The sequence below is a fragment of the Lepisosteus platostomus genome, chromosome 21 (genome assembly GCF_059453375.1).
Source record: "Lepisosteus platostomus isolate fLepPlt1 chromosome 21, fLepPlt1.hap1, whole genome shotgun sequence".
Taxonomy (NCBI): domain Eukaryota; kingdom Metazoa; phylum Chordata; class Actinopteri; order Semionotiformes; family Lepisosteidae; genus Lepisosteus; species Lepisosteus platostomus.
Window position 1 is genome coordinate 14,109,765 of NC_142631.1, and position 26,831 is coordinate 14,136,595.

A 26,831-nucleotide genomic window follows, 5' to 3' on the forward strand; every position below is an offset into this window, starting at 1 on the left:
CATATCCCCTGCTTCTTGCAGAAGTACAAAAACATGTACGGACATGAAGAGGAAGAAAACTGAAAATACACACGGCTAAGGCCTTGATCTCACTCTATAACTGTAGGGAACGTTGCAGCTTCCCCATTGCCTGTACTGTGAAATTGCCAATTAGTTATTTCTCCTCCGGCTGCACTACATAATCCGAAACACAAATCACTCATTGTATGAAACGACTGAATTGTCATACAGCCTTGATCATGTAAATAGCTGGATGAGATCCTTGATTCAATAAGTGACAAAAGCAATCAAATGGGCTAAATGATCTTTGCTCCTTTTTACCCTTTTAAACGTTCTAGAATTGATCAAATCTAACTAGATCTTTTGATAAAATCAGATTAGTGTCACAGTTAAACTATTTGCTTCAGATGTTCTACAGTGCTCCTCACCCAGTAACCACCTCTTCAATACTGCACTGAATAGCAGACAGCAGAGGGCTCTTACTTGGTCCTATTTTTTGGAAAGGTTCCGCCTGCTCCTCCTCTTTTAGGTCGTCCACTGGGATAACGTTCTGGTCATAGGGATCTGCAGAGACAGGGCAGTGACAGGTCACAACACATGGCAGATCGCAAATCGAAATGGCAGTCACACACCCCGTCGAGACACTATGCAATGTGAAAACTCAAAAAACCATTTCTTCTAGAGGTTCAAAGTTTATAAATGACACCACTAAACATGTCTAGAGCATTAACCATTGTTAATGGCGGTTGTTTGATGTCTTTGGATATTCACTCGAGAATTTTTGTATCTCAAAAGGCAAGTTAAAAAGCTCAAAGTTCTTCAATGAGTTCCTCTCATGTCCTTACTGTGGAACAGGAACAGGGGCTGGGTATTTGGCATAACTGTGTCAGGCTCTCTCTCGAAACAGGCCAGTGTGCATGTGTCACTTGAGCCCTGCGATGTCCGTAAACACTGTACAGTACGCGGCTTGAATGCTGGTACTCGTATTCATGGTTATCCATCTTCTTTAAAATGTTTTGTGCAGTCAATTGTCCGATTGCTGCTGGTGAGCACCTGTGGCCATGCGGTTGTGCTGCGAGGAGCTTAGCACAAATCAGCCACTGTAAATTTCACAAAATATCCAACATGCGCCGTTTGTATAAAAAACAGACAGGACACGCTTCATAAAAAACTGTTATTGATGCTTTCCCACATGCCCGGCAGACAAGACTGTATGTTCTGGCACTCTGACAAAATGGTGTTACCACTTCTGTCTCACACATAAGATGATCTTTAATGGCTGCTGCGTATTAATTTCTTCCTATTATTATTCACACTTCAGGTATAAACATTTTTGCATTAGACATGTAAAGGTTTGAACTACATGCCAGGACATGTTAGACTTTCTGGAAATTTCTACCTAGCGTACGTGAAAGCATCCAAAATCAATTTTTCTTCTTATATGCATGTTTTAGTGTAACCCAAGATGAAAGAGATAGGGAACTGATCAAATCAGCCAAGATGCTTCTTACAGTACATGTAAAGGTCTTTTACAGAGTGTATTTTCTGCTTGGCAAAGGTATACTTCATCTCAGTCCAGCTACGCATGTTCTACAGTGCGGGTATAGACAGTTGCATTTCAAACGACAAAAAATCTAAAATGTGCACAGTAACTTGTAAAACCTCCAATTTACAAGCAATTGATGAAATCTTCAACTATGTGCAATGCCATATTCTATGATTCAGAATGAGGTAACAAAACTTCCAGTCACGTGATGCAGCCCTTTTGACGTTGTAAACAAACAGGCTTGTGAACACATCACTTTCAACGCCACAGTAATATTGCTCTCGACCGCCAAGATAGTTTTGTTGACAAATGGAACTTGTGAACTGCTTGCAGATCACATTAGAAACTTTTTGCAGTGAAATATCTGCTGCACAACCTGTACTTATTCGCTCGTGCATCGCACGACATCAGTCATTACAGTGACTAGTGAGCAGGAAGGGCCGCATCACGTCACAATTCTCGCAAACTCGTGCTTTCTCCCATGGCGAGACCAGGGCTTTGCGACTTTATGGCGATGTTCAGTACTTTCACAAAGTTCAGGATTTTGTGCTTAATTTGAATGTTGTCATTTTTTCTGTACTGTCAAAGAACTGTACTGTTACCAAAATTTAATTACCAGTCAGAGAAATCTGGACTTGCAGTTCCTTTTTAACGTTCTTATGATGCATGCCACCAGAGACAGGGGGGCAAGACTTTACCATGGTATTCTCAGCTTGCAACAATGCCCCAGTGACATGATGAAATCACACTCATGGAGAGCGCAGGCTCATGTGGGACTCCTAAAACACTGGGACCATGGAGCTCAGCATTTACCCAGCTCCATCACACACATTTCAGAGACAGCGTGCGTGGTCTTCATTGGCCTCTTGCTTTTACACGCATCTTAACAGTGAGCCCTTGTAAAAGCAAGAGGGCAGTGAGCTGATTAACTGTTTAAGCTGATTAACACTTGACAAATCCAATTTGAGCTGGTGAAATAAAAACAAATTGAGGATTCCACATTTAAAAATAAAACCCATGATTGACTGTTCCGTTATGTCAAATTTTCATTATATGAATCATTATGCAACAAAATGTGGTTAAACACTTGGTTTAGTCTGCTTTTGTTTCTGTAATTATGTGAAGAAATATTCAAAAGCTTACAGAGATTTACAGATTTTTTCAATTTGAAATGTTTTCACAGTTGTAAAATCACATTCTTTATTTCTCAATTTTCTTTGAATAAATGGTGCAAGTTACATTTGGGTGGATAAACATTTGATTTTTCACATGAAGTGTTTTTGTTGGCAGACGTATTATTCTTAAACGTCCGGGTATGGGAAAGTCAAGAAATCTATCGCTGATGAGGTATTACAGCTTTCAAGTAACAACAATTTATTAAATTAAAAAGCTATAAATCTTTGAACACCAAACTTCAGGACACCCTCTTTTCTGTTTTACTGCCTTAAGTAATGTGATTGAACGCAATCTATATAATTACTCTTTTGGCTTGTTTTCTCCAGCCTTTAACCTGAAAAAGCTTATGCCATCGTAGAGAATCCTTAATGACTGAACTGTTGAGGCCTATGAACTGGGATCAGTAACTTCATTTCAGTAAACCCCAAGCTGGCAGACCTTTAGAATGTAAAGGCAGCCAGACTGTTTTGTGTTTATGATAAGGTGCAGATTTGGTAGAACCTCTAGAGACTGCAATAGTTTCTGAAGGGTAAGGTGCTGATGCCAAGATATAAAAGGAAGGGATAACTTTTACGGGGTAAAACAATTCCCTGAACAGATGTGCTATATTCATTTCTCTGTAATCAACTGGATGAAAACTCTCAGGCAGACAGAGCTATCGCTTCCCCCAGTTGAGTCAAGTGGTGATCTGTGCAGGAACCAGACTATTCCATTTACTGATGCGATTCTCGTCTTACAAGATGCTCATCTTGTAAAGACCTTATGTCACAGCCTAAGAGTGTTTTGGCATCTCCTTTTATCAAAAAAGGATTTGTCTCCCGCAGAGGATTCTGCACACTGTAAGCTTATCCTGTTAGTACCAAACAAGGGACAGTATGAATTATACACTGTGAAGCAAGCATATCAACACCAAAGAGAAAGAAAACAACATGAACATCTAAACCATACTGTGAAATAATTCTACTGCTTACCAATATTTAACATCTTTAAAATTTCAAACCAATGGAATTTATTTCACTTTCACATTAAATTGTGTCCTTTCTTTTAAAATGCACCCTGCACTTGCAAATGAATCGAAAAAACCTGGACCAAGTTGCATAGAATGTCTCGCAAAACGTTCTCTTCCTACGAATCCCACAGAGCAAAAGATAAAGTTCAAGTTGGGAGCTGTCAGCATGCATAGGCTGCAAAGGAACGGGTAAAGGTTTATTCCATGTTGAAAGGGAAAGAAAGGCGACACAACGTTTCGGTTGTGGAGCCTCCTTCAGGTGACACCTCTGGGGGGCTCCACAGCCAAAATGTTGTGATTCTTTTCTTTTCCTTTCAGCATGGAATATACCTTTACCTGTTCCTTTACAGCAAAAGACAAAGCTATATAATTACTGAGGGGAGATAAAATGTTACCATCCACAGCATGCAGGTCCCGATGCTCCTGAAAGCAGCTGTAGTATTTATACTTCTTTCCACAGATGTCACAGGCATACCGGAAATTACCTGGAAAGACGAAAGAACAGCACAGTCAAGCGTATTTCTATCTTTTACTTTCGGTTTCGAATTTAGCGTCTCTCAGGTTTACTACACTTTTCTCCGCTTCTCCCAAAAGGAAAGTCTGCTTAGGGTTGCTAAGACACAATTATCACTTATAAACCCAAGCAAAGCAAACTACAAATGGAAGAAATATGGTTCTTGTTCCAGAAGTTCAATTTGCAGAACACAAATCATTTTAGGGAAGCCACAAAAGAAAGTGTGTTACATTCAATATAGGCCCTGTAGTTTTGAGCCCTTCAAAACCAGTAATTATTATTTTGTACAGAAAGTCACACATGCTAAAAGAAAATCCCAAAACTTGTTCAGTCTTGCCATGTTTTACTGTGTTGCATTCTAATTAGTATTTCACACATCTTATGAATGAGCGATTAAAGCATTAACAGCAACAAAAAAAAGACTGTGACAGGGGGAAGTAGATGACTTTTCAGGCTTTAGAGAACTTAAGTTTCACTCAACAAGAAAAGGCTGTTAACACACACAAGGCAAGACTTCTAAGCTTCAGCGATGCTCTTAATCCTCAATGTTAGCGTTCAATTGGATAAACCACCTCAGGCACTTACTGAGGATTCCTTTTCAATGTGTCTAGATGCTATGAGCAGCATCCTTCAACTCAAAGGGTGAAAATTTAACTTAAAGGGTGAATTTAATGTGAAGACAAACTGCATCTCCGTCTTTCGGATGAGACGTTAAACCGAGGTCCTGACTCTCAGTGGTCATTAAAGATCCCCGGACATTTCTCGATAAGAGTAGGGAGTTACCCCGGTGCCCGTGCCAAATTTCCCTCCTCTGCCTTTATTGTGGCCTCCAAATTGTCCCCATGTATGATTGGCTTGCACTGGCCCTGCGATGGACTGGCGTCCTGTCCAGGGTGTACCCTGCGTTGTGCTCATTCCTTGCTGGATAGGCTCCAGCTTCCCGCGACACCAGTATAAAGTATAAAGTGGTTTGGTAAATGACATGACAAACTGCTTCTCAGAAAATATTGGGCCATAGTACTGATATGCCATTAGGGTGATGTCCTTCTGCACTCTAAGGAGAGACAAGTCAGTAGGTGGCAATATACCTTATTTTGTTTCAGTCTGTCCTCTGTCCCTGGGTGTTAAGGACTGCATATCTGCCTTTAGGTGTACAGATTAATACAGTGGAAGTTTAACAATAAGTAAATCAGATTAAATACTGGTAGGAAAGTTAGACAACACATGGTACAATATAATTATTGATGGAATAGCAATGGATATATGAGTACTTTTGAGGGAGATTTAAAGTCACAATCTTACTGTTCAGACCCTGCGAACCTCCCTCCCCAGATCCTGTTTCCGTCTCTGCCGAAAGAGCTGAGGATCAGGAAAAGAAAGAGAAAAGACTCGATAAGGATATTTTGAAAACGTCGTGTTTGAGACTCCACCGGGTACCGGTATACAGTATGTGCGTGGACAACATGAAATGATGAAATGAAAAGCACATAAGAAAATACAGAATGAAGGAAAGAACATTCTGACTGTCTGTGCCCATGATCTTTTGCCAATAAGATTAACTTTTATTGTGCCCTTAAGGCAACATTTTCACATACACACAAAGCTTCTGCACATCTAAATGCATCGCCAAACATTAAACATCACACCTATTACACATGCATATCTCATTACAAGATAGTCATAACATATTACAATACATAGTTTATTACAGCATATTCAGTTCATACTTACACTATTGCATTTACCTTTGCCATTTATTTGTATTTATTGCTTTAAAAGATCATTACAATTACAATTCATAATGCAACTACAGCTTCATAAAAGAGGAGCATTATTTTCTGTCCCAACTCCCAACACTTTTCATCTTTATAAAATACAAATGCTACTGAACTCTGGAGCAAACAGCTGTATAGCCTCACCTAAAAGCACTCAGGAAAGGAACTTAGAGAACAGGTAGCTGTCAGAAGACTTTAAAGTGTCTTTAAAGTGTCTTTAAAATTAAAGTGCTGAAAGAATTTTAGAAAGAACTACTGGATAAAATTAGAATACTGCTATACATACATTTTCTATTACTTGATAAGCGATACTAATTGCTTGATACTACTGTGGAATGTACTACACACATTTTAAGCACTACAAAATTGAATGCCACCTTTTCAGGTACATGTGCTTTATTTTGGAGAAGATGCCTTGCACAAAATCAGTTATCCCAGTAAGAATTTGGGCTTGCTGTGTGTCTGTTTCAGGTGGTCAAACAATTTAAAACATTTCAATAAAGAAAATGTGGTGTCTACTTCTAAGAACCTTCATTCATGCCATTGATCTTCTTGATGTCTGTACTAAGAGGATGGGTTTCAGACTAGATGATGGGGCCCCAGTATGTGCACTTTCATCTGGGGGTGTCAATTGTTTAAAGCTGCTCTAAAATTTCACCGTATCTGAATGAGGACGGTTCTAAAACTCACTGACTGGTACAAGGTATGACATCAGTTACAAATCCCATTCAACTTTTGAAGTGCTTAATGCACATTCAAAAATAGGCCCCATATAGAAAAGTTATAGAAATTAGGCTGTAATAACAAACTTTTGCTGGAGCAAAATCCAGTGACCCCTTAGGGCCAAGACTGAGAACCACTGCTCACGACAAGGTGATACCAAGCAGGGCCACCAGAGACTCTCCTGTGCAGGACGTGGAAGAAGTAGATCTGGCCAGTTTTAAACCCACCCTACTCAGGTAGAAAGCTGCACACTGTGGCCTTTACTAAGTTCTAATAGAGAAGCTGGGCAGTGCTTACCTCGGTGAGCCCGAACATGTGTCTGAAAGCAGTTGTAATACTTGTATTTTTTTCCACATATTCCACACACATAGGACCCTGTGAGGAGAGGATAACGCTTTAGACCACAGGAATTATGCCGCAACTATCAATTGAATTCCTCCAAATCACAGAGCTCAGGTAAAACATTTGAGGGCCTGTCACAAATGTTGGGAGGACAAAAGTGAAAAGAAAAATCAACACCACAGCTACATACACAATTGAAAACTCGAAGTAAAACGTTCAACGACCCCAGCACAGCTTACCTCGTGATATAAAAGGGTCAAGAAGAAGAATGGCGTTTGGATTTTTACCCTTTGTTTCTCAGAACAATAAGCAACGTCATGCCAAAGCCTCTTGGGAATTAAAGAGTTACGTTTTGATAATCAACTAACAAGATTTCATCACAATATATCAGGTACGCTACTGTAAAACCTGCGCTGATGTAACCTGTACAGTTGAACATTTGGGTGACTGCCCTGCTACATCCAGCACAGAATTACAGCAGCAACCACATATGCTGCATAGATATTCATGGCTTTGAATCTGCTTCTTTCTTGTAGTTCTGATCTTTGAGCCTCTCGCACCATCGCTTTCTGTTTCTTTGTGTCGCATCGCACTTTTTAACTGCAGCTCTCCCCAGGAATAACCTGCTCATGCTGCCAGTTATATTATTTGAAGGTAAATTAAAGATCTGGACTGAGGCTGCCAAGCATTATAAAAATTGAAGATTAAAACAAAAATCTCACGCGAATCTCTTCCGTAAAATGAAACAGCTTTCTGTGGACTTCAGCATTTTGGCCAAAGTTACACTCAGTAAAATTAAAATCAGCTTTATTAGATTTCTCCTTAGTTTAGCGTTATGATATTGAACTCTGGGGTGGCATGGTGGCGCAGTGGTTGGCATTGCTGGGGTGCTGTCTGCATGGCGTTTGTATGTTCTCCTTGTGTCTGTGGGTCTCCTCCAGGTGCTCCAGTTTCCTGCCAGAGTCCAAAACACTGTAGATTAACAGGCTTCTGAGAAAACTGGTCCTGGGGTGAGAGCGTGCGTCCGAGTGTGCTCTTGGATGAACTGGCGTCCTCTCCAGGGTTTACCCCGCCTTGTGCCCATTTCTCGCTGGGACAGCCTCCAGCTTCCCTGCAAGCCTGACCTGGAAGAAGCGTTTAGAAAATGGATGGGGTGGCTAGTTAGAGCTCTCTTACCAAGAGTCTGGGAGTTTCGGGAACCGCCAATGACGACGCAGATCTCAGCAGGGAGGTGGCCGTCGCTGTCCTTGCCGTTGTTCTGGGTCTCTTTGGTATCGTCTGGCCAGGGAACCTCTTGCGGGTCGGAGTCCTGACCCCGCTCCGGCTTGACAGGCTGGGGTGAGGACATGGCGGCCTTGGAGACTGGAGGGGCAGCCTCCCCCGCCTTCTGGGCCTCCTGGCTACTCATTCGCACAGCTCTGCCCTCGGCCTGTGGGAGCACACAGGAGTGTTTCATCACTGGACACAAAACCTTCGGCTCTTGCACCGCCATTGTTTAAGCGTTTCTATGGCCTTAGACCCCGTTTGCTGTATTTTATTCGGTGAATGGGCATTATTTGAACAGCGAGCAAAAAACAATGAACTTTCAGCCAACAACAAAAAGAAAACTAAAACCTTCATGCCTGCCCCCCCCCTGAGACCAACCCCCCTTGCTAGCTATTCCCAAAACCCAGCCTATCCCAGATGACAAGTCTTAGGAGCCCGATGAAACCAGATCAGCAACTAGAAGACGGTGGGGAGACCAGCGAGGCTTTCCTATCAATGCTTTCTCATTATACAGTGTTTTGGCTTGATCAATGGCAAAACATGCCCATTAGATACATTTTTATTCCTTACTGTAACAGAAATAAATGTAAAAAAGTTGAAGGAGGGGGGTGAATACTTTTGATAGCCACTAGTACTTACTGTAGATACATAAGTTCGCACGTCTGCAAGATTAGGATATAACCTTATTTTTTATTTGCAGTAATTATTTTAATGCATTATGGATCACAACTTAAATGTTTTTTTTATAATATCAAGCAGAAAAACCTATCACATGTTCAAATGCATTTTTAAATAATAATATACTATTATTCTATATTTTATTCAAATATACTGTAAAGGTTTTGATTTATATTTATATGCTGTACAGCACTAACACTTCGATCTGCCACCCTTACAATCCTAATCATTCGGAGAAGTCTGCAATTAAAAATCACTGGGGAAAAAAAAAACCCAAAACACGTCATTTGTATGTTCTCAGCTGTCAGTGCCTCAGGCTTCATTAGGTGTAGAGGAAAAAAAGAAAAAAGAAAATAGAAAAAAAAACAAAGTGATCAAGCCAAATTCTTTTATTTGTAATACCTTCAATTACGGTAACGACTGCACCTCAGTGCTTCCTCAGTAAGGGGTTAGTATACGACAAAGAGCTACAAAAACTAAATGTCTTTAAGTTAGAAAAAAAAATTACAGCATGTCTAATGAGTCCAATCAGCTCATTAAGGATTACCAGGACGGCCAGACTTATTATAGTATACTTGTCTGTTCACTACCTCTATTCCCTTAGGACTGAACCAGAATAAGGAATCCCCATTTTATGTCACTGGTGCACAAGATTACAGAATGAGAAATGCTCCCTGAGCTCGCAGAAATTTTGAAAAGTGTGCTACGGTTGAATTTCAGCTAATGATTTGGGTTATACAAACCTTAATCAGTACACAATCCCATTAGGTAAAGTAACCTAGTTCAGCTAAACTTGAAAAGCTAGACATTGGATTCCTTCTCAGTGTGGGGGACAAATGCAATAAAATTGGCTATCCCCCAATTTAACAAACAAATCTGATCATGAAGAAATAATCACACTAACATTACAGGTACGATTGCTGAGAATTAAATTGTATTTATATATTGAATGAAGAAAACTGAAAAAAACACAGTAATTATCTTTTGAGACTTTTGGGTTCTGGACTTTTAAGTCAAGCATTTTATATAATATACTGTACATGAAACCCCCAATTTTTCATATGTATTCTTGATTTGGTAAGTGACGGATGTAATGCTAATTGTACAGGTATAATTCGGTTGCCCATATTAGAGTTATCTTTCTGCCAGAATTTTTTAAAAGTCAAATTTTAATTGATTACATAAGTGGTGTAAGTAACGACTGCAGCACTAATATGCAGTAATGCCACACAGAACGCCGACAGAAACATACATTAAAATAAATGAAAGACTGCATTTCATATCAGACTTGTGATCTTCTAATTAGAAAGGCTTGTAGCCCCAAGCCACCAGGAAAAATAAAAGTGAAAAAACCTGAAAACCACTTTAAAAGCAACAAAGAGTGATAAGGTTCAGCAAAAAAGTGTGGGAATCTTCCTAGCTATATGTTACAAAGCCTGTTTGTTGGTTGTTGTTTTTTTTGCTGAGGGTGTACAGTAACTGAATAAATATTAAAACACATGACAATGTAAATAATGGAGAAAGTGAACAGCTGTTGTTTTATTGAAAAGGAATACCATTAGAAGCGAATACAGCATAAGGAGCCAGTTGTTAAATTATTAAAAGCGGCTTGTTGCACTCTGTCCATAGAAAGTAAGAGCCAATGCAAAACCAGACAAAATTGAAGAGGGAACTTTTCATGCCTCAGTGCAGGATGGGCGTCAGAATGTTGCTGTGCGTGTGTACTAATAATAGGAACACACTACAAAGAACTACACAGACCGTTTCACAAAAAAAAAAGATGGTTTTCCAGATTAATTTCTACAGTTGCGTGGGAAACTACCGCTTCACATGAAAACAAATTCTGAAAGTTCAATTTAAAAAAATAAACTCAAATATAGTTAACTGTGACCTAAAACACAAGACTGCACACGTTTTTCAGACCCAGCCTAATTCCGAATAAGGTTGGGAACCGATTGCATGGAATACAATGCCATTTTCAGACTGTCAATCTAAGTTTCTGAGCAATTAATACGAAAACAAATATATCCTCGTCAGAAATCCAGATTTAATGACAGAAAATGTATGTTTAAACAGGTCCTGGTCTTACACAACATGTTAAATGCAACTGTCAACATGCAGTACACATTTTCACCTATGTTCATTTCAATATGTACAACTGTGTAATTAATAACATCACTTTATTAACCCTTTACAATTTCTTGCATTAGGAATTATCTTTTCGCATACCCCAGCTTGCTCTCCACGAGACACACAGACAGGGAGAGAAGCCTGGGGTCAGAGCGCAGGGTCTGCCATGGTACGGCACCCCTGGAGCAGTTGGGGTTAAGGGCCTTGCTCAGGGGCCCAACGGAGTAGGATTCCTCTGCCGGCTGCGGGATTTGAACCGGCAACCTTCTAGCCACAGGTGCAGATCCTTAGCACTGCACACAAAAATAATAAAATGTATTTATCACCATTAGCGTAAAATGTGCGTTTGCTAAGTCGGCATAATTTTTGTACATTTGTGGGTTTTGCATGTTTGAGCAGAACAAAATCAGGATGCTGTAATGTTATCTCTCAGCTGTCATCAAGCTGCAATCTAGGCTCTTACCCCCTTTAAAAATGGAAAAAAAAACAACTCAAACTTGATGGATATCCCTCAAGGACAAGATCGCAATGCTCCACTTAAACCACAGAAGGTGTGGAGTCTGTAATAATCATACAATGCTGTCAAGTAATTTTATTTCACAATTTCACCTTCAGAGTACAAGGGGAGCAGAGAGAGTGACACACTATTAACAGGCTTTATGATAAATAGTCATGTTAAAGATGGAGCTTGGATCGGGCTCAACTGACATAATAGAACTGGAAAGTTAACACCAGCAGCTGTGTTAACTTGACAACAGCTGGAAAGTTTAGCTATGGAAAATAAGCAGATATTTTAAGAATCCTATTCCCTATCCCTGCAAATTCTTCCTGACAAACATCAGAATCTCCTTCAGAGGGATATAGTGGGGGGTGTTCTTTTTACCTTTACTTTTTAGAAGCATAGAAATTACAGTGCCAGAAAGTACCTTATTAAGATTATTTCTTTTGAAAAAAGTATTGTTTAGAATTGAATTGTTATTGTAATAATTCTTGCAACTGGTTACCCTTGTCTACAGTCTGCCCAGTGGGAGATCATATTTTGTTGTGGTAACCATAATTTAACACCAATTTTCTTGTATGAAATAATATTTAAAGTTAAACCTCATTTGCCAATGACCTCAGTATAGAGAGACATGTCTTATCTTTCTTCATAGGCCCTGTTCCATTTGTACACAAAGTTGGTGCTCATTAAGTTCCATGGGCTTTTACCTTTGAGCAAATGAAAAACAGATTGAACATTTGACTGTTCAAAATAAAAAACAAAAATAAATCTACACAAAACTGTATTAGGTCACTACATGAAAACCATATGTACCGATATGTCTCCATAATGACATACTGCCATTCTTATAAATCTACTTGACAGTAGGTTCAGAGTGAATCAAGTTCTAGAGGTGCCATCTTGTTTTGAGACCACCACTCACATTGTGAGTCTATCCATGAGGCGACACTATATTTTTAAGTAGTGCTGCACTATTCCAGGCACAAGTTGCTGCATTTGATCATTTCACAACTTATAAACCAAATCACTAATAGATTCTTTGCTTTGGAAAACAAAAAGTACAAAAAGTACCAAATGATTTCAAGAACTGAAATTTCCCCCCGGATTCAGACAGGCGCGCTGTAGTTTCATGTCCCAGAGGGAAAGAAACGGCTGCAGTAAAAATCAGAAAAGGCCGCCGAGTAGGATTTTCAATTAAGGTGGGTTATAAAGTCTTCTAATTAGCTAGAAGTGCTTCCTTTTGTCACTGCGCAAGCCAAGACACACACACACACAAAAAAAAACCTCTTCCTACCCATCAGCAGAACAGCACATAATCATGCAATTATGGTTAACTTGTAAGGTCAAACAATGGCGTTATGCAGCTTAGTTATGGAGATTTACTCGGTAATTATTAGGGCAGTTCACACATCTCCTTGCCTCAGAGAGCAGGGATTTTCTTTTCGCTCCTTCAGCCAGACAGCTCCTCCTTTTCATCCAGCCTACGTGGTGAACGGCTTGCACTCCTCCCTGAACCCCGAATTCTAAGGAACCGGCTCTGGACTTGGCAGTGAGGCTGCCACACAAGCACAGCAGACGCTATCCTTCGCAGAAACTGGCAACTTCTTTCCGATGCCTCTGTCTCTCAAGAGGGGCCACCAGCCTCCAGAATAGCCGGGCAGCTGCCAAGTGAGCACTGATCCTTTAGTAAAACACTCTATTTTGCATGATATTGAAGTTAATGAATTTAGATTTTGCTGCCACTACACATCTTATGCATTTTCCATCACCTTGTTAATAAGACATCCTAATTTCAACTTCCAGAATTCTCTGCCACCTATTACACTGAAATTGTTCAACAGCTAATTCGCCGAAGGATTTGCGGGCATACACATTTTATCATACTCAATGCACGTGTTCGCTTCATTTCAGAAGGAAACCCTTCGCATTCTCCAAATTAACCCACAGCTAGGTGCCTCCTCTATCGGCTTTGTCTGAGCTATAGCTGGGGTCAACCCAGACTTGCAACTTCCCGGTTGCAGCCACAATCCCACCAAACATCACGCGGGTCACACCTGCAGGACTGCTCCCGGGCCCGTCGATCTTCTGTTTCACCAAAGCCAGATTCCCCAACGGAGAAAGAGGCCTAGAGCAACGCACAGGAATATTACAGCCATTGGGAAAAACATGAAGCTTTTAAAAATTGAAAGTATAAATCTTCTCCATGGGGAATGACTGAGAAATAGCTTCTATCAACAACCGCTCATTTTGGTTATGTGCAACAAATCCCTGCGTGACAGTACACAACACTGGCCGACAATTCACCACCTGATCAAATTCCTTCAAGAGAAGAAAAAAATGGAACTGAAGAAGTAGGCCACATACACCATTTGATCATCAGACATTATATAGGTCATCATCCAGGTGGGGCTGCACATCGGAGTGGTGGAGGGGATTCCCCATTACCTGTAAAGCGCTTTGAGAGGAGTGTCCAGAAAAGCGCTATATAAGTGTGAGCAATTATTATTCTAGGTACTCAAAAATTCAGAAGCACATTTATAAATACTTTTGACTCAATGTCAAAATCTATCTATGCATTACTTAAAAATATGGCTCAAAAAGAAAACTGCCTTTTGAAATGCTGCTGGACAATTCATTTTCTTGGCTGTTGAATCCTGGAATTTATTATATTTATTTAAGATTTGGCACTGGAGCAAACACCTTTTTTGTCTGTAAACGTCCTGCTTAGAAGTATCAGTGCGGCGTGTGAGAGCACTGCACAGCGCGTATTTCACACATCTCCTTCGGACTTCCGGTTTTGACAAGAGCAAAAAAGACTCCACATTTTATTAATTCACTTCAACATTTGCCAAAAACAGATTTTGAGGTGTAGTATTTAAATTATGTGTAAATATTTAAACATATGGAAATATTTATCTTTAGTGTTAGTTCAATTTCCAGTTTGTAGCAAGGTAAAGAGGCCTAGTGTTTCTGTCAATGTTTAGGGACTCAAACTACAAAGGCAAAAAACAATACTAAGCAATCAAATTACTTTTAGTACTGTACCTTAAATATTGTGTCATCAAGCTGCAGAGAGCATATGTCATTGTCCAAGTGACTCTGAAACATGTTGATTTCAGTACCATCGCACTCCAGTAAATGACCTGGTTCAAATCTAGATCTATTTATTGATACACATATCTAATGTCCAAAGAAATAATGCTAGATACCTTAAACCTCATTAGATGGAAACACAATTTTAAAAACTTTAATATGGTTCATAAGGCCAGTTTTTCAGCCAGAGATCCAGAAACTAGTCTCAACCTTAACCTCCAGATTCATGAAAGACAATCATCCGCAAAGGACAGCCAATTAAGCACCATGATGTTATACAGAAAACATTGTTGCTTACCAATAAGGATCTTCACTCGTCTAAAAATCCCTAATTTTGGTTAAAAACCCTGTAGTGCAGTTGTTAATGAGGAATTATTCTAAAAAATCTCTATGTAAAACATCATCATCATACTTGCCTACACTGAAATAAAACAAGTTCTCTGCAGGAAACACAACAGGGGTATCATTACGATATTAATACATCCAGCTCAGTAGTTAATATTTTATACAAGTTCATGGAGCTTATTTGAGCCCTTTTAATATCAACACAATGCATAACCTGTCAGCACTTCCAAAGAAGATAGCTACAAATTCTACAATAATCCATCACAACTTTTCAAAACCATACAGCCTATTTATAAAAGAGTTGTTTATGTTACAGCAGGACTAAAGAACTCAGGAAAAAAATTAAACACAAACAAATGCATTCTTTGTTAAACATAAGCTCAGTACTAAACATCTTTCATTTTATCTTCTCCGCCTTTCTGTTGTCCTCTCCACAAAGAATAACAATTCCAGTTCAAAACATACAAAGGGAAATTAGATTATTTTTTTTTTACTGATGGACTCTAAAATTGCAACATTTATTACTTTTAGTTGCACCATTTTTTATATTGTCTTTTAGTACTGCAAAACCTTAAGGTTAGAAATAATGTGCTACAAGTCATGCGTGTTGCAATGCAGTCTTGTTCCGTTTATCTTTCACACCACACTGTCTTAAATTCCTCGACAAAACACAAAGGAAGACGAACAGTTCAACAGGCACCCTCATTTTCCGATGCTGATCCAAATATCCAGAAAAATCAAGCTGATTTCCCTGACTTTACCAGAGTGAAGGCCTGGTTCGTATTTATTCAAAATGAGTATTTAGGAGATTCATGCAAAAATAATCAATTATTTCCTGTGTTCTTCTGTGATCATTAAAATACGCATTTAAAGGCACCCACACCACACAGACGCATTTAAATTTTAAATTACAATAAATTCATGTTAGAAGAAAAATAACCATTAGGAGACAGGAGGACATATTCCAGAATATACTGTAAGAACTGCATCAAAGGGAAACTGTCATTTTAAAAAAAATCTACAAAACATCACTCATAATAAGTGCAATAGTTTCAAATATGCTATTACATAGCAGGGATAACAGCGTACACCTAGGCAGGAAGAAAAATCTGTTTTTGAAATTAATTTTATCGAAGAAGTCAAGTGTAGGCAATGCTCAGTTTTCAGGGGTGGATTTCACAACAGCTCAACCGGTCTTGGAACAGAAGTCAGTTTCTAACCACACTATCAGAGTTAATCTTACAGGGTGGTCTATTCACAGAGCAAAAAGGCTATAATTAGATTTTTTGATCAACACAACTGCAATTAAAATTTGCTGAAAGGAATCGCTTTTAATTTGTTGCACTTGATTAAAATGGATTATATCAGTCCTGAACTAAATAATTACAGAACATCATGATGAATTCTCCCTAGGATTGGAGGGTAAAACCTATGTATTCATAAACACGGGTTAAATCTAGCAAATGGCTAAAGTATGTAGATTGTATTAAAATAAGAGTGTTTTATGGAACACTTGAATTTTTAAAACCTCAACTCGTTATTTGCACTTTTTAAGTGCGCATTTTATTTATTATAAGACAGGTATACACACCTACTGTACCGAAATGGAATGCGTCTATTTTATTTAATCTCATGTTGCCCAGCACTGCAGACAAGATCAGAGATTAAAATCGAATCCTTCGGTTCTATTATGAAACATAATTGTGCTTTCACACGGAACACTTGGATATATTCTAAGAGTGCATTAGGAAGATGAGATCAGATAAAAAGATCTAGGCCCCAAAACATACAACAATACTTTTTGTACAGTGATCTTTTCCTCATTATGTAAAAGCAGTCCTCTTGCATGCTGCTCTTGAAAGAAATGACTATACATGTACCGTAGGCACATTTACACCTCTTTCCCCAATCAGGATCAAACCCTCCAGAATACTCGATCCTGTTGCATTGACAGGCCACTTGAAACAGATGCCCCAAGAGCACGCACAGCCAGTGAGTCAAAATCTCAGGGGAATACTTACGACTGAAAACTACATGAAAGAGGAATGCTATTTTTTTCAGCAAACTAGCCAAATACGTACAGTACATGTGCATTTAAAACACTTACCTGGTCCTCTGATGCTGCAGTCTGAAATATTTATTTTTTTTGCTGCTGCTGACCAAAACATCAAATTGACAGCTCTAGGTGATCCTGGGAGTGATTTCAGTGCTGGGATCACATGCATCAGTACCATTTGATCCCAATTAGTACCACCTCTCAAGGAGCAACACTTGATCCAATCCAGTAGTGTTTATACTACTATTTTTGAATAGGATTAAATGCCATCGATGCCTTTAATCCTGATTACAAATGGCAGTATAAATGAGCCTAATAGCAGAAGATAGTAGGTAGGCTAACTAAAAGCCCTAAAATGTGCACCCATTAAGTTTCACCATTGTTTATTAATTTCCACATCATTGCAAATCTGTTTCTACTATAATACTTCTCAAGTTTACCATTGCAACTTGCAAGAACTTTGAATGTCTCAAAGTACTTCTCTAATCTTATTCTTAAAATAATTTCGTAAAACAAACTAGAGGATCAGCTGGTTGCCGAGTTGGGTTATACATCTACAAGCTTTTGGAAACGTAACCTGGTTTGACTGTTCCAGCTCAGTCTGCCTAAACCATCAGCTAGAAAACAGGTCCCAGGAAGAATTGTCTGCCAGCCGCATTCAAAGAGAGCATGTTTGGCCCTGTTTGGCCCACTGCTTGTTTAAAGGCAAAACATAAAATCCTATGTGGAAATCAAAAGGAGAAAACATCTGCCCCCACAACACAAACGCCCTCCAGGATTTGTAACCGATAACTATAACCTCCTAACCTTTAACCACTAATAACCTTAACCTTAACATAACCCTAAGCTGCAGGAGCCTAATCTTTCCCCACTGATCCTGTTTGGCCAGTGACACTCATTTGAACCCAGACCTGTGCCTGTGACACAGCAGCAATCAGGTCCTGTTACTAGCAGGAAACTGTATCACCCAACACAGTTGGATACAGCTCTCACATGAGAGCTACACCTCTGTATTATCTATAGGGCAAGACTGGAACTTAACCATAAGGGAAGAGCTAACCCTTCTCCACATATGCCTGTGGGCTGGTCTTTCCAAGGCTCTCTAGCTGGGTATTTCCCTTGGAAGAACCATGCTTCTCCCTTCAACCGCGTGACCTAACCAAACCTACCTACCCTCACAGCTGGTCACCTTCGATCAACAGACTCTATCAGCTTCTATCAACTAACCAGAGATTGACGTAACCAGCGACTCGTCTCTATGCAGGCCCCTCTGTGTTGTGTGCTCTGCTGCTCCCATATATACAAATATATCCACTTCACCTGTGAGCAGACATTTGCATCAATCTCTCTCTAAACAAACCTTTAAGCACACCCCTATAAATGTAATATCATTCTCCTTGTGCCCCAACCAACCAACCAAAAGCTCCTCCAACAACATCTGTCCTGTCCTGTTCCACGAAGATTATGCTGAAGCTTGCATCACACTTCCCCCTTTCGCTTAACGATGGACTAATGTCGTATTAGTACCTCTCCATTAACAGATTTCATCTCTTCACACTTGTCTCCCAAACCTCGTTTTGGCTTGGACACTCTTTATCACCTGCGGTGCTCATCGTCACCTGCTCTTGTCTTATATCCCTGCACATTGTTCTCTCTCTCCCTCTCACCTGAAGATTGAACAGACAACTTCCTCTCTACTTTTCAGTGTAAAATTAACCTCCTTTGCAGTGAGCATACCGATGCAATTCCCCACTCCAATCTCATAAATGCAATACTTTATTTTATTCGCATCTTAATAATAACTGTGGCATAGATGTATTTCCAGTCCATCATGGCTACTTAAATGCTAATTTACTGGCACTGTTTAAAATTAAGCATTAAAGTAGGTCTGAATTTGTACACGGAGGAATGTTCTCCCTAAAGCAGGTTTCCTCCATGGCATTTTAAAGTTATCCTTGGTGAGGGGGGCAAATTTATGTGTGTAATAAATGAACTGCAGTGCAGTTACGCATAAGACTGTTCAGAAACCTCCCTTTACACCACCAAAGTGATTCATGTGATACTACAAGCCCCCATAGTACTTATTTACTTTAACTGCACTGCTTTGCCTGTGAAAAACAAACGACACTATGTGACTATATAAGAAAACAAATACCCCAGATAAGGATTCTTAACTTTAGGGAAAAAAAGTCAAGCTTTTATCTTGGTGAAAGCACAGAGGAAAAACTGTAAAGGCTAAAAGAAAGTGGATTACAACATTTTGTATTAAAATGCAATGTGGCATCCTACTCAATAACCAATGATAAAACAAAATAGTCCTAGTGAATTACTATTTGTTAAAAATAAACTCTGCAAAGGCACTATTCCTAACATACTGCTCTCTGTGAGTGCTGGCCTGATAGCATGATGGTGGTGGCAAAGTATCTTTGGAATGGAAATACAGATTAACCACATATACAGGACTCCGAAGGAAAAAGACTCAATTTTAAAAACTTGTTCTGATTTTTTTCAAATTAATCCCACTTTACCTGTGCAGATATTCTGGGACTGAAGCACTTTTGGGATGTTCATGGAGATTAGAAGTTTCACCTTTTGGCCAAAATAAAACCTGTTTAAGACATTAATTCAAAGGTTGTTGTTTTTTTTAACTGCTACAAAACGTCCCGGCTGCTACAATTCCCTGCTAAACACCTGTCGAATACGGTAATTTTTATTCTGCAAACTACTGAACCGCTCAAAATACTGACGAAAACCATCAGAAGGTGCTGAAAAAAAAAACGAAGCAAGACTGCACTCGTGTCATGAAGCTCAGTGGCAGGAGAAACAGACTGAAAGTGGATTGATGGATGATATTAATTTACAGGAACAGAGAGAACAGGACACTGATCACACAAGAGTGGCCAATAAAGACATAGCGACAAAAATCACTCTGGCAGAGACCCCTGGACACACACGAGTTGTACATCATGTCTGCTATAGACACATCCCTTATGTTTAATGTGTTTTCACTAAAGCTGCTACTTACTGGAAGTGCTAATGTGCTACAACTACAATTCAGTGTTTGCCAATGACATTATAATTATTTACTTTAATTTCTGAAGAGAATACATGCCTTAATTTTTCCAAATTTGACTATTATTGTGTGGCAGAAAACAAGTGGCACTTCATAATTTTAATGTTGAGCCTAACTGCAGATTTTGTTGAATATTAGCTGTTGGAATAATTTAGGCCCAAACAAGTAGAAAAAAAAATAAAGCCATTTAGTGCCAAGACATTAATACATATCAAACAAAAAAATCATGTAAATTGTGCACTGTTGCTCATGGCAACAGAAATTCTGATTTAGCAATACAACACAAAATAATGAATATACGTTCCCTCGAGAATCAAGAGACAGTTTTTTCTCTTCCTTTCCATGGCAACCGACAAACAGGGGACCATAGAACGAATTAATATTTCATATTCACCAGAAATGTCACAAGGATATAAGCAGACTGCGTGACCAGTGGAAAATGATTGCAGTATTTGATGCAAACATTTAAATACATATAAAAATGCTTAGACCTACAGTACATTTATATGTCATTTCCAGCCTACTGTATACATAGTCCAGAAACAGAACGAAGACAATTTTTCATACTGAATACTAATGTAATGGAAATATCGGTCTTACGGAACCCAGTACAATAGAAATTCCCACTCTGTAGCGCTACCGCCCAAAACGAAGAGTAAGTTAGAAGTATTACTTGGGTCTAGCCACTTGCTGTTCCAATAATGCTTTTAAAAGGATAGTTCTCAATGTCATACATAGAACAGTAGATGAACACTGCAGTGCTGAAGCAAACTCAAGCAATAAATTCCATTCAATGATGGTTTATGGGTTTACAGCTGCAGTTTTCACTCTGATGTTACTGAAGGCCAGGTGACACAAGTCAAATTACAGTACCTGTTTGAACACGTCAAGGAGAAACAAAAGTGATACAGGCAAGGCCCATCTCACCTAGAGATGTCTGAAATAAGAAATGTTATCTCTAGCTTCTTGGGGTATGAGAATATACAGGTAATGTTGCCCTAAAAATCTATGGCTATCAAGTGATCAGCTACTAGAGCACTTTTATCTCAAGGGCCTATCTTATGGTGTGACTAATTACACCCTTCTTCTTCATCATTGTGATAGCATGGCTACTCTGAACTTTTAATCTTGGCCTGCATTAAACCTAAAGGCCAGGCAGTGGACTCCTTTGGACTAAGCAATCGTAGCTTCTTGGGAAATAAATTGAGAGCCCAGATAGATTACAAACCAGGAACTCCTCAGGATTCTAAACCCTGGAACAACACACCACACCTGTTTTTCACTTGCTGAAAATCTAACACCTTCCCTTTAAACTAGTGGGCTGCCCTGACACCAGCATTAAACAGTTCACTGCACAGACTAAGCCAATTCCCAATAAGCAAGAACACCATCACATTCCGTAGAACTGGTTAATGAATATGGGCTTTGCTTTTTTCACAGCCTGAATTTAAGAATTCAGCTTCACATTTACTGAATTAAGGAATACCCTTGAACTACTAATTTCAGGGAAGGTTGTGGGTTCAAATCCCAAGTGAGACGTTGCTATTGTGCCCATGAGTGAGGCCCTTAACCCAAGTTGTTCTATTAAAATACATGGGATTACATCAACAACCAAATCAACCATTGTAAAAAAATATTTCGTTTATTATTTGTACAAGAGTTACAAATTGACACTGCACGGTAAATTTACCCATATACACAAATGCTCCTTTCAACCATAACTGGTAATCACATCAACATGTGGACATTGCAAGTCAAACAGGATTGGTTAACAAACCTTTCTGGACACAAATAGGTTCCACTATCACATAAAGGACATCACTGGTCACAAATTCGGCGATATCGTTGAAACGGCTCAAATGCAATGACACATTTTACAACTCCTTGAACAGCTGTTGAGTAATTAACAATGCAAGTTTGTGTTCAGATATTTCTTCACTTGATAGCCCCATAAAGCAAGTAAAATGTGCAAAACATATTGATCTTTACAGTCTATGGGCAAAACTGAAGTGCATTATCAGCTCTTACAAGTTCTGCTTGCGCAGATCAGCAGTTTCATGGAAATATTCCTGTCTCAGGTGGCTTGCAGATAGGATAGTCCCCCTCCCCCAATTCAGTACGTGCTTATTAAGGAATTTATATTGTATAGTGTTTCCTGTGCAATATTAAAAGACACCATAATAGCAGACTGCTAGACCCTCTTTTTTGAGTTTGTCACAGCTGTAAATCTGAGACTTGTTTTTTCAATTTTTCCACATGTTGAATGTTGGTCAACTATCACTTTTCAGTACTGGCACAAAGATATATAACAGGCTATGATCATTAAATTATATTAATCAATACAGACAACCATTTTTTGTAGTTTTTTCTTAGATGCATCTGTTGATTCGATAGGTGTAACTGATCTTGATGGTTAGGGGAGTACTTCTTAATGACCAGATCAATTACCTGATTTTATTTTGCCAATTCAAAACAGTTTTTCATTTAAATTTTCCCAGATATTTGATTTTAAGAAAGGCCATCCAGATATAAGCTGTTGCATCCCAGCACTGAATCGCATGGAGTTCTCGAAACCAAATTCCCTCCAGACAATTAGGAACCAGCCAGATTAAATTGTGTTAAAATGGCATCATAGTAGCTCACATAAGGAAAAACTAAGTGATGCTACTTAAAGTGGATCTGAATAAAAGCATACTGGGAGGAACAGTAAAAGATGGGAAGGGAGTGCAAATCTGAATACAGTAGGGTCTGGTCATTGACGAGAGTTCAGTACAGAAAAAATGGCTAATTCACATATTTTCAAGTCTGCCCCAAACCATCACATACAGTCTATAGTACATATGGTTAAAAGACAGAAGTATCAACAAAAGACAGAAGAACCTTCCTTGATAATTAAAATATGAAGGCATTGTCTTTACCTTAATGAAAATAACATTGATCAACTAAAACAAACAACAGTAACCACAATTCCAGTAATCAGCTAAAATAAACAACATGAATCCCTCTTCTGCATCCAGTGGATGCCTGCCCTTTCTTTCTCTGCCTCTGTAAACAGTATGGTCCAATCTGATGAAAAGGGAAATAAAACTGGGCGGTGAGCCGGACAGTCCCAGCACTGCCAGTCTTCAGCCTGCCATTCCCCACACCACTGACACAGAACCAGAAGCGCTCGTTACAGTACGAAAACAAGACCGCGCGGATATGCAGATGCTGGTTATGGGTCCTGGCAAGCAGTCGGGGGGAGGGGGGAGGGGGGTCACTAGATTCATCTCCCAATCCCAGTCTGTGGTGTAGTTCATCTGAAACTTGCACAGAATATCCTTCAGCTCGGTTTCATCCCACTCAGGGCTCTTTCCATCTAAGATTCCATCAGGCAGAAGGACGACTAAGCGGATTTGGGAATTTTAAATTGGCAGATGCCGGAACCCCACTGTATATCCATGAAAATGTTCAGAATTTTTCAAAAAGAGTCGACATAAGGGCAAAGAGGATGCATCCTGCCGGGAGAGCTACGGCAAGCTACGGCCTTGAAGCCTGTTCCTGTACTGAAAAGAGTCAAAGAACATGTCACAAACCTTCCCATTTAAAATGAGTTGAAAACTTTACGAAGATGTGGAGTCTGGCTAAATTGTTAATGAATCCCCTGATGCACTGGACAGCCCGGTTCTCTTTTTTACCAAAAATTAGCATTGTTTTGTGTGGATGCTACAGCATCCCAATTACTGACACCATGCTCAAGTAAATGCAATATTAGAAATACACCAGGATGTACCAGCAATTACTTTTCTATAATATGGTGACCAAAACCGTACACACTAGTGTCTTACACAATTAACACAACATTCCTTGATTTATATTTTAAGCTTATAACCTTTTAACCTAACACTCCCCACATTGTCTAGATCTAAATGAAGTACACGAGTCAACATAAATACCAAAGTCTTTCTCATCAGTAGCTTCTTCTAGCACAATGTATCCCATTTTGTAATTATAGTTTTTGTTTTTGCTACCTGCATGCAACCCTGCTGTTATCTATATTAAAAATCATCTGCCAGCGTTTCCGAGCCTTGAATTCTATACAAGTCTTTCAGAGTTTTGTTTGCTGCTTCTGCGCTTGATTATTAACTATATCAAAATGCAGGTCATTGATACAGTTTAAATTAGTAAGAGTAATTGTCTTACCATGATACATCATTAATTCACTACAATTTGAGCATTTACTCCTTATCTGCACTCTGTTTTTTTATTAACTTACCTCAATCTAGAGTCACGTGTTTACTTGAAGGCTGTAGTCTGTAATTTAAGAATGCTTTATGTTGAACTTTATCAAAAGCCTTTGGAAAAATCTGAAAAAAGTGTGCTCTGGATGTACCCATTTCTGATGTTGCTTGCTCAGAGAACAAATAACACATGGGTTATGCAAGATGTCTAAATACATGCTGAGTAATCCCTAGTATCTGATTTCCGAATAGCTGATCCTCTAATTTAGTCCTAATATTTGTTTCCAATAAGATTACATGTAATAGAAATATATCACTATTCTATATTATGGTCTATAATTTGCTCACCCATTTGAAAGGGGACTACAAAAACAGTTTCCTTAAACTGATAAACTATCAGGCCCTGGTGATTATGCTTCTAATACGCAAAACATTTCCTGCATCTTCTACATTAATACTATTTAATACCAAACTTGGTCGTTCTGCTGCCTCAGGTTATGAAGTTTTTATGATGTCTAATCCATCATAAATGGTCTATCATTTCAGTTTCTGTTGCTGTCATTCCTATAGGTTTTTCCCAGTCTACAGGGGAAAAGTTGAAGTCTCCCATACAAACTACTACTCCTTTTCCAGTGATGAATTATAATCAACAGCTGTATTTAGTGGTCTACAGCACAGTCCTAGCACTATGCCCTGTATGTATTTTAATGAGCCTAACCCCCAAAATATTGATTATTATAGCTTTAGATTCAGAGTCTGGATGATACGTAATACTTTCCTCCCTCCTATAGTGCCTTTCTCTCCATAATAGATAGAACATAAACATTACAGACAATTGCAACATTGCATTGTTTTTGGTTAGCCATTTTTTGTGATTCCCACTACAATATAACTGCCTGCAACTGAAGTAACTGGTTTCTAGCACTCTAAGTATTTAGTTCTGTTTGTGAACCAAACATTCCAACCCACTTTTGCATTAAAAAGACAAATCCTGAAAAATTCTAGGATTGGTTTTAAATGTACTCCAAAATGCAGAACCATTAAAGTCAATCAGAAACCAGACAACTTCCAGTTATTATTACTATTTTACCATTCAGATAAGTGGAACCTGGGTTAAAACAGATTTGCAGCTGAGTCATTTGATTTGTCTAACAAGACTCTGCAAAAGTATTAAGGCCCTTTCTATGGTGTCATAGTATGTAAAAATACAAAATGATGGATACACCATTTTGATAAATTAATATTTTGTTCAAAACCTGAATGCTCAAACTCAAGACATCTAAGGGTGGGATAAGATATAATTATGTATCAGCAAAAACGAAAGAGAAAAATCTGAAGAATGCTGACTGCATTGAAGTCATGAACACATTTGTTTGGAATCCTTATATCAGCAGGGAAGAAAGCTATAACAAGAAAGTGCCTTCTCACAGATCTACCAACAACGAATGATTGGATTGAATTAATAAAAGAAATAGATATAATGGAAAAAATCACATTTTCACTAAAATTACAAATGAAACAATTTGTCAAATATTGGTCTAGATAGGTTCAGTACATTTAACCTTTAAGGTCAGATTTTGTTATAGACACAAAATAACAAAAAATTAATAAGATACATTTATATAGTCTCCTCCCTTTTCATATTCATAAATGTATATATCATCATTCTTTTGAATGTATATAGTTTTGTTAAAAAGTTATATAATTGTAAAAAATAGGGGAACAAACAGGAATTTGTGCCTGTGATGTAAGGCTGAATAATGGTTGTTCATATGTAAAATGGTTTTGTTTTGTCCTCTAAAATATATTTTTTTTTTAAAGAAGTCATGAACACTTTGGCAGCAATTACAGAAGGTAATCGTTGGGGGAAGTCCACCTTTGCGCACTGATTTGGTGCAATTTGTGCTCGGCCGATTTGCTCAAGCTCTCTCAAGATGCTTGGAGATCCCTTATAAATAACAATTTCCAAGTCTCTCCACAGATTTTCAACAGGATCCTAGTCAGGACTTCGAATGGGTCACGCAAGGACATTCTTTTTTCATATTTTTAACTCACTCCAGTGTGGTTTTAGGTTCATGTGCTTTAGGCCATTTTCCTGCTGAATGTGAATTTATGTCCTAACTTCAAGTCTGATCCATCTATCTTCCCATCAGTCTTGACAAGCTTCCCAGTCCCTGCTAGAATTCCCAGTTAGAATTCTAACTATGCTACGCTGCCATTCTTACCTTTCCTATTGTTAGATTAAATTTTAGTAATTAACCAAATTTCTAATTTGGTCTCATCTGAGCAGAAAACATTTTACCTCATTTTTACAGGGATCATTTAGGTACTCTACTGCAAACTCCATATAGGATAAGAGCTTTTTCATTCAGCCAGCTTTGTG

The 26,831-nt window shown here is 38.8% G+C and overlaps 1 protein-coding gene across 2 annotated transcripts in view; it reads right to left on the minus strand.

Moving 5' to 3' along the window:
- znf618 (zinc finger protein 618) overlaps nt 1–26,831 on the minus strand; it is a 65,633-nt gene that overhangs the window by 22,132 nt on the left and 16,670 nt on the right. For both annotated transcript variants that reach the window (XM_088615509.1, XM_088615510.1), the window contains exons 2-6: nt 8,262–8,514; nt 7,041–7,118; nt 5,548–5,604; nt 4,127–4,216; nt 484–564 (exon numbers count right to left, since the gene is read on the minus strand). In XM_088615509.1, coding sequence (XP_088471635.1) covers nt 484–564; nt 4,127–4,216; nt 5,548–5,604; nt 7,041–7,118; nt 8,262–8,493 — 538 coding nt within the window. In that variant the 5' untranslated portion in view covers nt 8,494–8,514. The remainder of the gene's footprint in view (nt 1–483; nt 565–4,126; nt 4,217–5,547; nt 5,605–7,040; nt 7,119–8,261; nt 8,515–26,831) is intronic.